The sequence below is a fragment of the Symphalangus syndactylus genome, chromosome 6, assembly GCF_028878055.3.
Source record: "Symphalangus syndactylus isolate Jambi chromosome 6, NHGRI_mSymSyn1-v2.1_pri, whole genome shotgun sequence".
NCBI classification, from domain to species: Eukaryota; Metazoa; Chordata; class Mammalia; order Primates; family Hylobatidae; genus Symphalangus; species Symphalangus syndactylus.
In genome coordinates, this window is record NC_072428.2 from 116,867,468 (window position 1) to 116,884,462 (window position 16,995).

General features: G+C 38.5%; 1 protein-coding gene across 11 annotated transcripts in view; it reads right to left on the reverse strand.

The window, feature by feature from the left end:
• Positions 1–16,995, reverse strand: part of GRM8 (glutamate metabotropic receptor 8) — an 845,179-nt gene that overhangs the window by 468,754 nt on the left and 359,430 nt on the right. For all 11 annotated transcript variants that reach the window (XM_055283870.2, XM_063642236.1, XM_055283871.2 and 8 more), the window contains 3 exons: positions 3,485–3,620; positions 2,899–3,053; positions 1,586–1,723 (listed from right to left, as the gene is read on the reverse strand). In XM_055283870.2, the coding sequence (XP_055139845.1) occupies positions 1,586–1,723; positions 2,899–3,053; positions 3,485–3,620 (429 nt within the window). The remainder of the gene's footprint in view (positions 1–1,585; positions 1,724–2,898; positions 3,054–3,484; positions 3,621–16,995) is intronic.

Sequence of the window (16,995 nt, forward strand, 5' to 3'; positions counted from 1 at the left end):
TATCTCAAATGTCACCTCCTCTGGCGAGGCATACTCAGACCACTAAGTCTAATTACCTTCCTCCTCCTAATACCCAGGTTAGTCTTTCACAGTTAATCTGTTGTATTTCTTCTAAGCACATCTCAGCATCTGAACACATCCGTTCATTTACGTTTATTATGGAGTGTCCATCTCCCCACACTCAAATGTAAGCCCCATCAGCATGAATATTGCCTTTCTTCACTCAACCCAGCTCCTGGAAAAGTGCCTGGCACATAGAAGCCTGAAATCAGATTCTTCCACAGCGTGGCACCCATTTCCATCTCCTTGTTCTGTCTCTGTTTATACGTCTGTGCTAGCTTTTAGTATATTACATCTTTTATTTGAACAGCTATTTCCAAAGAAAGTGAGGAGGAGGGAAAGGAGGACATATCAAAGTCTGGGGGTGGCGGGGTAGAAGAAGGAATGAATCATTTCTAAAACACACATTCAAGTTGTGTAGTTTTCAGTGTAAAGGATTCGTGCATTTTTGTAAAATTGACCCTTATGTTGTATGTTTTTGATCCTACTATCAGCAGTATTCTTTAAATTTCATTTTCTATGTGTTAGTTTCTAATATGTATATTAAAAATGAATGTTTATATTGACCTCATATCTGTAACCTTGCTAAATTTACTACTCAGTTCTAAGTAACTTTTAAAATTATGTGGTTTTGGGCCAGGCATGGTGGCTCACGCCTGTAATCCCAGCATTTTGGGAGGCCAAGGTGGGTGGATCACGAGGTCAGGAGTTTGAGACCAGCCTGGCCAACATGGTGAAACCCCGTCTCTACTAAAAATACAAAAATTAGCCAGGTGTTGTGGCACGCACGTGTAGTCCCAGCTACTCAGGAGGCTGAGGCAGAAGAATCGCTTGAAACCAAAAGACAGAGGTTGCAATGAGCCAAGATTGTGCCACTGCACTCCACCCTGGGCGAAAGAGCAAAACTCTGTCTCAAAAAAAAAAAAAAAAATTATGCTTTTTTTTCTATGTGCACAATCATCTGAAAATAAATATAGTTTTAATCATATATTCAAAAATGCATATTCAATATCATTATTATTTTTAAGCACAAGCTATGGAAAGTAAAGCATCAAAAAAATCATACATGTTCCAGGATAGCTGCTGTGCAGGATTTAAGAAAATAATAGTATTATAGGGGACAGGGATTAAAATAGTTGAAAAATACTGTCTTATAGCAACTTACTATGATATATATTACATTTTGAACCCCTGGAGAGCAATACCATGTCTTATTTGTCTGTATTCCATCAAACCTAATAAAGTACATTTTCCAAAGTAGACAATAAATGTTTCCCAGATACCCCAGTACTGTACGCATGGTATATGTTCAATAAACACTTGCTGATCAATTGAAAGAACCAATAAACAAATTTAAGTTTGTTGAATGATCAGTGCATGCTCAGCCCTGAGACACTATAACAAAAAGAAACAAAAAAATAGAAAATACACTCATCATTATCCATATAGTAAAACGTAATTTATCAAGTAATGAAAACAAGTGAAAATGAAACAAATGCACCACAGGAAACATTTGAGTGGTTACCTGTGCATTTCCTTATATGACTGTTCCTTTTCCCATGTGATCCTAACTTACAGCCAAAATTCTCCTCCCAAAATTCTGCAAACCACACATTTCTTCGATTATTGGCAAGAGTTCGGCTTCTAAAGTATCGATCAAATCCTATTTCAAAGGAGAAAGGTATGATTTTAATATTCTTTCAAAATTAAATATTGTCAGAACTTTCGAATGGACATTATATTCTGATCACTGCATGAGAAGAAAAAAAAACACATAACAAATGAGAGAAAGCCAGTAGCCCATAAATAAGGCCTCTCTTACGGCAAACGTCAAGGAGGATCAATGGACAATCCCCCCACAACACCACCAGTACTCAAGCACCTGGCTCTATGAATAAGTACAACAGGAAAGCCTGGTGTCAGCGTCCTTCTTATACCCTCTCCTACTCTACTTCTCCCAGAGGCAGCAACCAGTGACTTCATGCTGAATCCTGAATACTCAGAACCCAACTTCAACTTCCCTCATTCTTTTCTCTTTCCTAGCATGGATCAATGTTTCAGACTTTCCTGTGTTTCCACATACTTCAAAATTTCTCCGTCCTATATGTTCTGTTTTCAGCTAATTCAATAAAGCAATCATGTTAATGTCATCTTATGGAGTCACGAACTCAAGTGTCGGTTTGCTCAGGTAACTGCTTTATTGAAGGGAGATCCCCTGGAAATAATGCCTTACTCCAGAGGATAATGTTAAGATGGGAATTTCAGTTACTGTCAAACCGACTGGAAAAGATGTTTAGAAGATAGACTGCCTTTCAGGATGCTCCAAGTCTTTCCTGTTGCATTTATTTATCCATATGATAAGCCCAGCATCATATATTCATTTTCTATAAATCAAGCATTTCCCTCCAACAATGCTATAACCACCATAAATACCCATGGAAATATGCAAACTCAAACTCAAAATGCAATTACTAACATAATGGAAATAACTGACTATGGTCTTTTTCTTAAAAAAATATAATGGGTCCTCGTTTCCTAAATATACACACACACACACACACAATACATATATACATATATAGGTATATATATATATATAAAACACATATATATATAACATATATATAATATATATGTTATATATATATGTGTTTTTTATATATATATGCGCATATGCATGCTGGTTTAAATACTGGTCTTGACAATTCTGCCACCAAAGCTAAAATTTGTATCAAGCCATCAGTAATGAGTGCATTTCCTCATATTATGATACTCCAGTTTTGCCTTTGAGTTCAGATCCAACTGGAATAAAACAAATTCTCTGCAGTGCATTCTTACCATCAATTGATGCTCGTTTGGGCAAAATTGTCACAGCCCCTTCTGCAATCTCCTCTTGCTGATAGACAGGTGCTATTTTGGATCCCCAACTATCTGAGCCAATCCAGAGAAAATGCCCACTTTGGTTTAGTTTTTTTGCTGCTTCCAATATCCTCCTATAGGAATAAAAATAAATAATGCATATCACATGTATTAAAAATACCACAATTATGAATATTACAAGACCAGCTTTAGGAAGTTGTATACACTCGGTAGATCACTGTTTAACAATTAAGACGATCATTCTAACTGCTCGAGTCTTATCATCTCCTAAAAGCAAGATAGCAGAGACTAACTCCAACATATGTTAATTAGCCTTATCCTTAACCTCATTCACATCATTCTGTCTATCATCTTTGTTTGTCTTATCTCATTTAGTCCCCAAGTTTTACTCTGTAGGTATTTCAGATTTACAAACTAGAAGGCAGCAGAAGGCAGTCTGTTATTGGAAGGGAATTACAAGCTTTTATGTTGAACATGAAATATGTTAGAAAGAGGATATGGGACTCAAATCTGACCCTACATACAGAAGAAAAGTAATCAGCACCTGATGTCATCCTCATTGGCAAACATAATCACTGCTCGAGCATTAGGTGTTTCTAGCAGGCGTTTGATAATTTTTTCAAATTCTCCAGGTCTTGGTTCACGTGGGATTTTCTGTGACTGAGCAATGCAAACACCACCTATTTAAAAAAGAAGGGAGGGGGTGATTCAGAAAGACTATTTAATTAGCAAACCCAATTAGCTACTTTATAAAAGCACATACTTCTGTACGAATATTATTTCTCAAAATATGTGTCACTATCACCTATTAAGAGCAATTGTGTTTGTTTGCATTATAATATATTCACCAAATAAATGACAACAATTATTAATCAGACATGGGTTTGTTTCTCAAAATTTAAACATAATTTTTGTGGATATAGCTAAGAAAACCAAGGTGTATAAGATGTGTGATGAGAGTCAAAAGGTGGAAAGAAGAAGGGCTCTTTTGATTTATGCAACATAAGCCAAAGGACAAGTGACAGAATTAATAAAAGTATGAGTATGTCTTATAGTTGAGACCCTTATTAAGTAGCAAGGTCCTTTTGTTACTTTTATTTACTAGTAGACTTCTTTTAAAGTTAATTTCATTGTATAGCTAATAGAACTGCAGCAAGGTCTTCACACATCAGCATAGCAATGTCTTATGAGACAAGTGGTCTTCAAGACTATGTAAGACACAGGCAAACCCCAAAGATGCCAACTTTGGATTGACATACATCTCCACTGTGAAAATCGAAATGGCAGAAATACCATCTCATTTTCACTGCATGTAAAATGAAAGAACCTTCTTTTGGCCTCTCCTTCTTAGGCAATGAGGGACAAAAGAGAAAAGTATAAAAAAGATCTCTGCCTCTGGGCTGGGGTAGGAGGAGAAGAAAGAGGTTCCCCCAATTGCAGTGAAACAGAGAGATAACATTCTGAAACTAGATGAGAAAGCAATATTAGCAATAGGTTTCAATTGCATTATGGTATAAACAGTATTTTTTTTTTAGTCAGCTAAGAATTAAATCACCATTTATAGCATTGCTTCAGTAGGCAAAGGCATTTTTACTTCCAAACAACTGATAATGCACTCAGTCATCCAACTGTTATTGGATGCCATTATATTCTATGCACTGGGCTCAACATTGGAAATGCACAGTCTAATCCAGGAGTTACCGCCTAGTCTGGGAAATAGGCATTTGAATAAGTTACCATGGAATAGATAATAAAGTATATAATTAATAGGATACAGAATACAATGAGAACACAGAAGGAGGAGTAACTAAAGTGCTTGAGAGAGCTGAATTTTAAAGAGAAAATATACATCCATTTGAGGACAAAAGTGGAACATGTCTGGTGGAGGCCAAAGTATGTAAAAACCTAGCATGATCATGGCCTATGGTAGAGACTGGCTGGGTTTGAAGTTGGAAACAATGACCAGGTCCAGCTTGAGAATGGCTTTGTTAGACAAGCCAAATTCTGTAGGCTGAGTGTTCATATGTTAAAACTTAATGCCCAGTGTGAAAGGATTAGGAGATGGGACTGTTGGGAGGTGATTAGGTCATGAGAGTGGAGTCCTTATGAATGGGATTAGTGCCCTTATAAAAAAGACTCCAGAGAGATTTCTTGCACCATCTGCCATGTGAGGACACAGCAAAAAGACACTGAACCAGGAAGAGGGCCCTCATCAGCTCTTGACCATGCTGGCACCTTGCTCTCCGACCTTCAGCCTCCAGAACTGTAAAAATAAATTACTATTGGTTAAGCCATCCAGTATATGATAATTTTTATTTTTTATTTTTTAGATATGGGGGTGTCACTCTGTCACCCAGGCTGGAGTGCAGTGGCCAGATCATAGCTCACTGTAGCCTCAAAGCCCTAGGCTCCAGTGATTTGCCCACCTCATCCTCCGGAGTAACTGGGATTACAGGCACATGCCACCAACACCGCACTGGTCTCCTATAATAATTTATTATGGCATCCCAAAAAGACTAAGACATCAAATAACTTGGACTTTATCCTGAAAACAATGGAAATCCATTAGGTTCATCAGCAGGAGAAGTACGTGCCAAGCTTTATGCTTTAGTAGACTTTCAAAGAAGAAACATCTGGTAGCCAAACGATAGATTTCCAGGGCACTGTGATCGGACCTAATATGTACAGCAGATGTATGACTAACTGGTGCTGGTATATAAAACTATTTTTCTCATAAGTTAGAGAACATTCAAAATTATGCCTGTAATAGCAGGACTCTTAGTAACCTTATAATATGCATCCCAGGGGTGGGAATTGCCCATAATACACAGATTGGGCTGTGTCACTACCTGCAGTTAGCTGGTCTACCGATATACCACCACTAGTTGTGATAATTGATTCATTCCTTCAGCAAATATTTCTTGAATGCCCAGTATCTGCTAGATACTGCGTGGGTGCTGTGGACACAATGGTGAATAAAAGAAATTCTCTAAGTTCACAGAATTCAGAAATATTGTGGGTAAATCAGGCTTAATGCAAAATAAAAAGAAAGAAGAAGAAGAGAAAAAGAACGGAGAGGAGAAAGAAGAAGAGCAGGAGAAGGAGGAGGAGAAGGAGGAAGAGAAGGAGGAGGAGAAGGGGGAGGAGAAGGAGGAGGAGAAGGGGGAGGAGAAGGAGGAGGAGAAGGGGGAGGAGAAGGAGGGGGAGGAGAAGGAGGAGGAGAAAGAGGAAGAAGGAGGAAGAGGAAGAAGGAGGAAGAGGAAGGAGGAGGAAGAGGAAGGAGGAGGAAGAGGAGGAAATGGAAGGAGGAGAAGAAATGAAAGGAGGAGGAGGAAATGGAAGGAGGAGGAGCAAATGGGAAGAGGAGGAAGAGACAGAGGAGGAGACGGAGGAGGAGGAGGAAGAGGAGGAAGAGATGGAGGAGGAGTAGGAGGAAGAGATGGAGGAGGAGTAGGAGGAAGAGATGGAGGAGGAGTAGGAGGAAGAGATGGAGGAGGAGTAGGAGGAAGAGATGGAGGAGGAGTAGGAGGAAGAGATGGAGGAGGAGTAGGAGGAAGAGATGGAGGAGGAGTAGGAGGAAGAGATGGAGGAGGAGTAGGAGGAAGAGATGGAGGAGGAGTAGGAGGAAGAGATGGAGGAAGAGATGGAGGAAGAGTAGGAGGAAGAGAAAGAAGGAGTAGGAGGAAGAGAAAGAAGGAGGAGGAGGAGGAGGAAGAAGGAGGAGGAGGAAGAAGAAAGAAGGAGGAGAAGGAAGAAGAAAGATGGAGGAGGAGGAAGAAGAAAGAAGGAGGAGGAGGAAGAAGAAAGAGGAGGAGGAGGAAGAAGAAAGAGGAGGAGGAGGAAGAAGAAAGAGGAGGAGGAGGAAGAAGAAAGAGGAGGAGGAGGAAGAGGGAGGAGGAGGAGGAAGAGGGAGGAGGAGGAGGAGAAGGAAGCATGGGAAAGGGCGGGAAAGGGCAGGAAAGGGCCAGGGGCGTCAATGAATGAGGGTGAGAGGAGTGGGCAACAAAAATGAGATGGAGATAAGGGTCCGATTGCGTGTGGCTCTGCAGGGCCTGTGGAAGACTATGAATAATTAAATGCTTAACTTTCTCACTAAATGTTTCTATTTCTTTGATCTTTGAGTGGCCCATAGGAATATGTCTCATGTATGAGCTTTGCACTCCACGGAAGAAAAATGGATGAGGATCGCTGATACAGAGGGCAGCCTGAAGTGGGATGAACAGGAGGCAACGAGCCCAGCAAGGAGGTATTGGAATAGGCAGTGGGAAATGATGACTGAGCCAGCACTACTGGTGCTGGGGAGGAGCAGCTGGAGCTAAGGCAGAATCTCTGAGTCAGAATCAATGGGGCTTTGTGTTGATTTGATGTAAGTAGCAAAGCAATGGGAAACCACTAAGTATGACTCCAAGGATTTGGTCTTTGTGACCAGTTATGTGATGGTATCATTAAACAGGTGGGAAATCCAGGAGGATAAGGAGGAGGAAAGAATTATTTTGATCAGAGGCCGGTTGTCTTCAAAGTATGCATGGAATGTCAAACTGAAAAAGTGAATCTGGAGCTAAAGAGAGAGAAGGGAATTGTAATGCTTTCCTCAGGGGCTGATAGTTTAGGTATTTGAAGTGTTGTGGGGCAAAGAGATCACTGAGAGAGAATATTTAAATCAGCAATAGAAAAGGTGAATCATAGAACTCTGAAAAAAATCAGGTTTGGAGAAGGAGGAAAGGAGTGATTACATATTTTGAGAAAACTTTTGGAATGAAGTCCAGAGGTAAGTTGAAGACTATGTATAATTTCTTTAAAATGCAAACAAACAAACCTCCGTGAGTGGAAAAGTTAGGTAACTGCAAAAATGTAACATGAAGTAACACACTCTAGGGAACAATAGCTGTTTCAAAAGATGACTGCCCTTTTAATTAAATTGCCATGATTACTTAAGCATCCCATTAAAGACATGTTATATGCTGAGTATCATTCTGAGACTGTTACTGACTCTGTAGCCATAAAAAATTAAGTTCTGAAAATTTTTATTATTACTGTTTCAGAAGAAGCAAACAAGCAATCCAAACATAGTTTAATCTGAATTCATTATTTATTCACCATGGACCTATTAAACATTTTTGTTTGTAAAGAGCTGAGTTAGCTGAGTTGAATTTTAACATAGCTTAAATCCATTTCACTTTTTGCTATTCCTGTACCTCACCTCATATCTTTCAACCTGGTCAGTTTGAATTTTCCTGGAAAGAGGCACTGAACTATTAATCTATTTAAGCTGAACAAATGCTTGTAGAGAACCTGTTCCACACGGCATTGTGCTGTTTGGTGCCTGTGGATATTTTATTAAAGTGTAGATTAATTATTTCTCAAATGATTGTAGTTAGAAGACTGGGATTATTTCCTTAACCCTGATACCCATTCACACTTTCTTTCTTTATATCAGTCAAAAAGCCAGACAGCTAATCTGTTCATAAGCACTCATGGTCTACTATGTTTCAGGAGCTACAGACAAAGACTGCCAGTCCTCAGCAGTTATGAAATAATTGAATGACAATACGTACACATAAGAAATGTCAGACAAGGGTGTAAATTAGGTAACACAGATAACAGCATAAGATATACCACAGTTCAGTCATAAATGACAAATAGATCATCCCCTAAAATAGTCCTATGACTTCATAAGAGGAAGAGGTCATTATATACTGTTAGAATTTGGTTTTAAAAATAAAATGAAATTCAAAGATTAAGACCTCAAAGATACGTTTTCCATACGATACTCCACATCCATTGCTTGACTTTTTAAAGAGACTCTGTGTCCTGATTTAAATTCCTGGGGTAGGTGAGAGGAAGAGAAGTTGCCCTTCATCAAAGAATGTGTCCACCACATCTACTCTTCCATGTCTCAGTCTGAAAGATTACTAATTGTGTACAATTCAAGGGACATTAACTTTCCTATTCTGCAGGGGTGTTCCTGTTCTGTAATTTTTAAAGCTTAGTATTTACAGGCAAAATGTTGTATGAAGGAGTTTATAACTGGCTGTTTTCTAGAATTTCCTGGCTAGTTTCCTTGCAGCCTGTGTATTTTTTTTCCTTCTGGTTACTTAACAATAATTTAAAGATCATTTGTTGAATTTAACACTTTATGTATACTTTACAATACACATGATCACTCCTTTCCAATCTCATTTACTCAGTGACACCATCTCTATTCCTAATGGCAGAACTTGAAAGTTTGTATCATGACCATCTTTCTGATAAGGAAAATGAGAAACAGGGGTATCAACGGCTTGCAAGATACTGAAATCCAGGTTCAAAGCCAGATTTATCTGCCTCTAAGTCTAGACTTCTTCCATCATCTTGCCCATCCACAATTGACTATACCTGTGGCTTAATGGTTTAGTGACTGCAAATGATTGATGGATAAGATAAAGCAAATTTAAAGACTCTTTTTTTAAAACCCTGCCAGTTGTCCCTTGTAAATCTAATTGACAGCTACATAAATACAGTCCTTCTGTTATCCTAAATAAGAGCTTAATTAAAATACTTGGAATCCATGCAGATTATAGAAGTGACTTAAAGCTCTTCAGCATATAGCCGGTCTACCCTCCAAACTTTCCAATTGTTTCTATTGATGCATGTTCTCAGGAAGACTTTTCTGAGGTTCTTGTCTTCCACTTCTTTTGTATTGCAGCAATCATAATAATTTTAATTTTACTTGTTTATTTTGTTACTTCTTTTTCTTTTTCTTCTTCGGTTAGAAATCCATGAGTATTGAACCTTGTCTTTCAAATTTATCAGTATACCTCAACACGTATCACTGTGTTTGGTACATAGACTTCAACAAATATTTGTTGAATGAATAAATGGAAGAGTTGTGACAGGTACTGCTAGGATAGAGAAATAGAAATGAGACACTGCTGCTTTCAAAGACTTCTCCATCAAGTAGGGCTACATGTAAATATATGTTTAAAAGTAGCTGTCATTAAAAGAAGTAAAAAAAAAATTGGGGCCATGACAATTCAGAGGAAGTTGTCACTGAAATGGGATCTGCCTCCCAAAATAGTTTTTATTAGGGTGCCATGAATTAGAATACTACCTAAGCCTTAGTGTATTCATCTGTAGAGTGGCATTAGAATTTCCTCATATTGATACAAGAGCAAATTTGTAAATAATGCCACTTCAGAATTTTTACCTCTTTAGAAGGCTGAGACTTGTGGGTGAGTGTTCAGTTGTCTCAGATATGAGAGATAAAAGGCTTGTATGTATTGATTTGCTAGTGCAGAGAGATGGTGGAATGAGAATGAAAATAGACTTGTCAGAAGATCTGAGGGTGGCCCCATATAATCTTGAAAAGTCTCTCATCTCTCAGTTTCCTCATCTCTGTAATGAGGTTCATAATAACTATCTCTCAGGTATACTGTGAGAATCCAATTATAAAGGGTAAATTCCTATGCCAATGTAGCACATTATTATTAGTGTTAATAACAGTAATAATCATAATCAGACAAGAATCATCACCAACACTGAGAGATACTTGATATTCAGCCCTAAAACAACGGTTTTTCAACAGATCATATTTTTGAAACTTCACCATTTTATGGGTAATATTATCAAACATCCTAAATTCTGAAAAGTGATACTTGCTCACTTGCCTGTGCCAATAGATGAAATGACTAGATTTCACTCTTCATCATTGTTGATTACAATGTGATTGGGGCAATTTTAAGGTGAGAGAATGAGAAAAGTTATTTACATTCTTCTCCCATCCCCCAGTTCCTACCCCCAAGAACTAATTCTCCTTTCAAATGGATTCCATAAGTAGTAAAGATTTGGCTCCAATATCTGAGTTGACATTAGAATTTAACTCTTTAATAAAATGGTTAAAACTATTAAAATATTAACGGGTGCCAATTGTTAAGCAAAAGTTGTTATGGAAACAACCACATGTTCTGTTTCATTCAAACATTTGTGCTATCTTTTTAAGAGGCTGGAATCTAATGTGTTGAGATAATACTGTTGGACTCTCCTAGAAGCAGACCTCAGAAGGAGTTTGAAATGCACAAAATTTGCTCTTGGCATCTACCTGATGGAGGGCTCAGGGGAAGCAGAGAAATCCAGGCAGAGAAATCCAGCTGGCTGTGGCCCAGTGACAGGCTGCTGACACCACAAGAAGTTCTGAGGCAAGAACGAACTTCAGAGTTGCTTTAAAACAGGCCACAAAGGCCAGGCCATTATACCTCCACATCAATCAGTGTGATGATTCATTTTATGTATCAGTTTGACTGGGCCACAAGCTGCCCACACAGCTGGTTAAATATTATTTCTAGGTGTGTCAGAAAAGATTGGCTGGGCGGGGTGGCTCATGCCTGTAATTCCAGCACTTTGGGAGGCCAAGGCGGGCAGATCATGAGGTCAGGAGATCAAGACCATCCTGGCTAACGTGGTGAAACCCCGTCTCTACTAAAAATACAAAAAAAAAAAAAATTAGCCGAGCATGGTGGCGGGCACCCGTAGTCCCAGATACCTGGGAGGCTGAGGCAGGAGAATGGCGTGAACCTGGGAGGCGGAGATTGCAGTGAGCTGAGATCACGCCACTGCACTCCAGTCTGGGCGACAGACCGAGACTCTGTCTCAAAAACAAACAAACAAATAAAAAAAGAGAGAAAAGATTAGCACTTGAATTAGTGGACTGAGTAAAGCAGATTACCTTCTCCAATGCAGGCTGGGATCATTGAGGGCCTAAATGAAACAAAAATGTAGACCAAGGCTGAATGAACTCAGCCTGACCGCTTGAGCTGGGACATTGATCTTCTGCTCTCAGTGCCTCTGGCTCTCAGGCATTCAAACTACACCACTGGTTTTCTTGGGTCTCCAATTTGCAGACAGCAGATTGTAAAACTTTTCAGCCTCCATAATTATGTAAGCCAGTATCTGACAAAAAATCTCTTTGGTTCTGTTTCTCTGGAGAACCCTGACCAATACAATGAGTCATCAGATTTGGGCCACTCTGGAAGAGGGGAAGGTGACCTTGGGCAAGGCAGCTCTCTGTAGCCAGGGCACTCCCTCACGGGGTTCAGAGCTGAAGGCTGTCTGTCTATAGCACTCCCAGAAATAGGAATAACAGGTCATGCACTGATGGGATCTTGAAGGTCAATTCACCATATGTACATTAGTGTTAATAATGTATAATTGAAATTTATACAAAAATGAAGACATTTTTCTGAAACAATAGTATACTATTGTTTGCCATATAAGGCAAATAATTAATAGAATGTTATTGTTTAATGTTAAAACTTCCTTTCAAAGACGTCTTGTTGCACAAAGAAAGGCAATCTATACAAATGGTAGAAAACTGGAATTGTAGTCAGCACGAGTAGGAGAAATAGGATCTTAATTCTTTCTGGTATTTCAATAAAGAAGTTTTGTTAAACCAATCTAAAAGGATAAAGAATTATGTTTTTAGTTGATCATTTATAAGACAAAAATCGCTATTAATAATAATAGGAGAAAAATAAAACAAGAAACAATGTCACAGCACCAAGTTCCAACTGTGATGGAAATTGAGGATTAACTTATTGGGATGAAATTACTTACAAAGCTGTGTATAGAATACTAAGTGCGCTTTTTAAAAAAACAACATGACTACAGTATTATCAGTATCTCAAGTTGGTTCACAATTTCCATCAAATTAAATTCTTCCTAAGGCAACTCAAGTCTCTGGTTACATAATTTGTTAGAGCTACATGACAGACCTTGGTTTTGGTGTACAAATAAGCAAACAAAATTACCATTTTATCAATCGTTAAGGAGAATGACTAGACTATTGGTTAAAAATGATTAGACTTACAGTTTGACGATAAGAAATTTGCCTAGAATTAAACATTCTTTGATCTAATAAAAATGTGATACAGCCCATCCACCATTATTTATTTCTTATGAGCATGCCTTCAGATAATAGCAAGGAGCAAAACAAAATGACCAAGTGTCTTTTTTTAAGGCAACAGAAACACATAAACTCTCTACCCTAAATATCCTTAGCATCATTTATATTTCCATCTTTCTGAAAACATAAGTAAACAAACAATTTGGCCTAAAGTAATTGGTCCTTTAGTGGTAGTTGAGTAAAATTTATTCTATGGTTTAAATAAGTGTAATCACGCCTCCTGTAACAATATTTTCACCTCTCATGTGGTGTACAACTGGGACTTAGCAGGAAAGTGCACAACATGAAGCTGTAAGTTTATCAGCTTAAAGTGTACTTTGCAAAAGGGAAGATTTATCTCGCACATCACTGTAAAGAAAAAGTGTTATCTCTACCAACATGGATTAAAAGAGCAAAACTGCACTGATATTTATGTTCATTTTCTCTTTCTCACTTTCAAGCATTTTATACTTTTCCCTCTATCAAATGCCATGTGGAATCTTAAAGGGACTCTGAAAAGCAATGCAATGAAGGAATGGTACAGAAGAAGCATGTGCTACCATGCATAGGGAAATAAAGACAATCCACTATGAAACGAGACTGCAACAGAAGCAGACACTTCTCAAAAGAAGACGTACAGGTGGCTAACAAACATATGAAAAAAAAAATGCTCAACATCACTGGTCACAGAGAAATGCAAGTCAAAATCACTATGAGACATCACCACACACCAGTCAGAATGACTATTATTAAAAGTCAAAAAATAACGTGTTGATGAGGCTACAGAGAAAAAGGAAGACTTACACACTGTTGGTGGGAATGTAAGTTAGTTCAGCCACTGTGGAAAGAAGTATGAAGATTTCTCAAAGAACCAAAACCAGAACTACCACTCAACCCAGCAACCCCATTACTTGGTATCTACCCAAAGGAAAAGAAATTGTTCTACCAAAAAGACACATGTACCTATATGTTCCTCATAGCACTATTACAATAGCAAAGACGTGGAAACAACCTAGGTGCCCATCAGCAGTCGACTGGATAAAGAAAATGTGGTAGATATACAATGTGTAATGCTATACAGCCATAAAAAAGTGAAATCTTGTCCTTTGCAGCAACGTGGATGCAGCTAGAGGCCATAATCCTAAGCAAATTAATGCAGAAACAGAAAACAAAATATTTCATGTTCTTACTTATAAGTGTGAGCTAAATCTTGGGTACACACAGACATAAAGACGGGAACAATAGACATTGGAAACTCCACAAGGATGGAGGGAGTGGGGCAAGGGCTGAAAACTTCCTATTGGGTACTATGTTCATCATCTGGGTGATGGGATCAACAGAAACCCGATCCTCAGCATCACACAATATAACCTGGTAACAAACCTGCACATGTATTCCCCCAAATCTAAAATAAAAATAGATACTTTTTAAAAAAAAAAAATCATAATTAAAAAGAAAAGAAAAGGACCGTGGCACAGAGAGCCCCTCTCCTGCCTGTCTGCAGATGTACTCTCAGAGAGATGCTGTGATTTGGAGGTGGATCGGGTCTAGGTAGATTCACAGGGTCAGTGTCCACGCTGGGCTCTCACTCAGCCACAACCCACCACAGATATGGAGGTCTGCTCAGAGGAACAGAGGAGTGGGGTGAACATGAATCTTGTCTCTAGGGTCAGACTTCCTAGGTCCAAATCCTGGCCCTTCTCTTCTTAGCTATGTGAGACTGGGTAAGTGAGGTGGCTTCTTTGTACCTCTGTCCCTCATCTGAAGATTGAGAAGATGCTCCCCAAATGGGCTTTGTGAAGAGATTCAATAGACACTCAACACATTATGTTTGCCTCAGAAAACACCTGCTAGTTGTAAATTGTTTAAAATCAAAATCAACAGCCCCCACACAGAAACAGTGATTGGCTTTCATCAAGTGATATTTACCTGCATTATTTCTAGAAACCTCAAATTTCACTCCCCAAGTATACACAGAATCACAGCTCACACTAGAGATTCCTCAAGGGGGGTATAGAGTCGGCTGCAGAAAGCTGTATAGTTAGAAGAAAAACTTACGCTCACCACAATAGAAATGAATGTCTGATATGTTGCCTCTTCTTACCTCTTCCTTTGAATTAGAAATGTCTAAGGAGACATGGGTACAGGAACTGGGAAAGATTCAGAGAAACAAAGAAAGAAATATAAAAGAAGAGAACTAGGAAGGGGAAAGGGGAGAAGAGAAATGGTGTCCGGGGAGAATGAAAGAGAACAAGAGTAGAAAGAGGAGAGCTGAGAGAGAACACCCAGTCCAGAGGTATCTATGGAACTGGGCAGAAAAGGAATTCTCTATAGGGTCAAAAAAGCAAGTGCGGGGTGAGGAACAATTGGAGAAGGAGCACTTGACTAGGTTTAAATGAATTTCATTAATGTGCTGTGTGCATTTGTATTCTTTTTTGGATTATTTTTTGGTGAGTGATTTGTGATCTTTATTTTGTTCTGTCTATTTGTTTTTGCCATTTCAAATGAGTTTCCCAGAATCTGCAGCAAAAAATATGACAGGAAAGTTTCAAAAGAGAAAACTAACTCCCTCTAAATGCTCAAATGACCAATATGAACAGACTCTCTGACGTATTTTCCAGCCCATTGCCTGGAAAAACCATTATGACAAAGACAATATTGAAATCAAAGTGAGCACTGTTTAAATTTCTTACCTGTTCTGGACTTTAAAAAAAAACAGCATTAGACTTTGAATTAAGCCCATTACAGAATTAATAATATCATTTCAGAATTGCACCAATTAAACATCCCAGTGTATCTCTAAGTCTAGCGAAGCCTGATAGCTGTGAACACTCATTGGATGTGTGACAAATAAGTGAATAAATAAGAAGCCACTGTTTCCTGATACAGTGAAATTATCTAATAAATAGATAAGCATATCCATGTTTTAAAACCACCATCATTCAGAAAAAGGCAAAGTATCTTGGTGTCTGTGTTATATGTGTACATATCATAAAATCGTTTCCAAATACCTTCTGCAGATAGGACATTCTCAACAGTACATCAACAGCAGCTATTAGAGCTTATAATCTATGTGCACCCTTCTACTCAGCACCAAGTAATATCTGATTCTACTTATCAGCATTACCCGAATTCTGCTATGTATTAGCTTCCAAACAGTGAGGGGTCTTTGCTCAAAGCAACATTTTCAACAGATACAATGGCTGAGATTCTCAATTTAAGAAAGAATAAACTGATAGCAGAAAGGTCATTATTATTTTAGCCAAATAACCCTTCTGAGCAAGGGTTGTACAATGACCAATGTATGGCAGTAACCAAACTAGGAAATGAACTTCAGAGAACAAACATCAGCACCCAAAGCATTTAAAAACTCAGTCTTTCAAGGAAATACAAGTAACGTGTAGTGTTTCCCTAGGTAATGCAAGATCATTCCCTATAGGAGGATTTGATCCATGTGTTTAGTACATAAAAAGGTTAAAAATGCAGTTATGTTTTTAACTTTTTGGATTCAGATAGTACTAAAAAAAAGGATAGTGAATACATATGTTTTGGATAGCAAGCCATCTAACATTTTCTTGGGCTCCAGGGACAATCCTACCCTGGCCTCTCAAGCAGCTAGGACTAGAGTTGTGTGCCACCATGCCTGGCTAATGTTTTTGTTTTTTGTGGAGATAGAGGTCTTGCTATGTTGGCCAGCTGGTCTCGAACTCCTGGCCTCAAGCAATACTACTGCCTCTGCCTCCGAAAGTGCTGGGATTACAGGTGGAAGCCACCATGCCCAGCATAATTCTTTGAAGGACTCTTGTCAAAATACATTTTGGACTAGATGTTATTCAAAATAGAAGACAGTTAGTAGCTTGAGATGCAAGAACCTCCTCCAACCACACACACACACACACACACACACACACACACACACACACACACACGATTCTATCACCTTTTCCTTAATGAAAGATCTACTTTTAGAACAAACAGCAAATAATAATATATTTAAACAGAAAAACACTATTTCACTAATGTTTTAATATCTAATTTCAGCCTCATAATATCCTAATGCTATCAAGTTAGTAGGGTAAACATTATAAATTTCTTTTTACATGGAAAAAACTGTCCCCAAGATCACACGGCTATTGAGG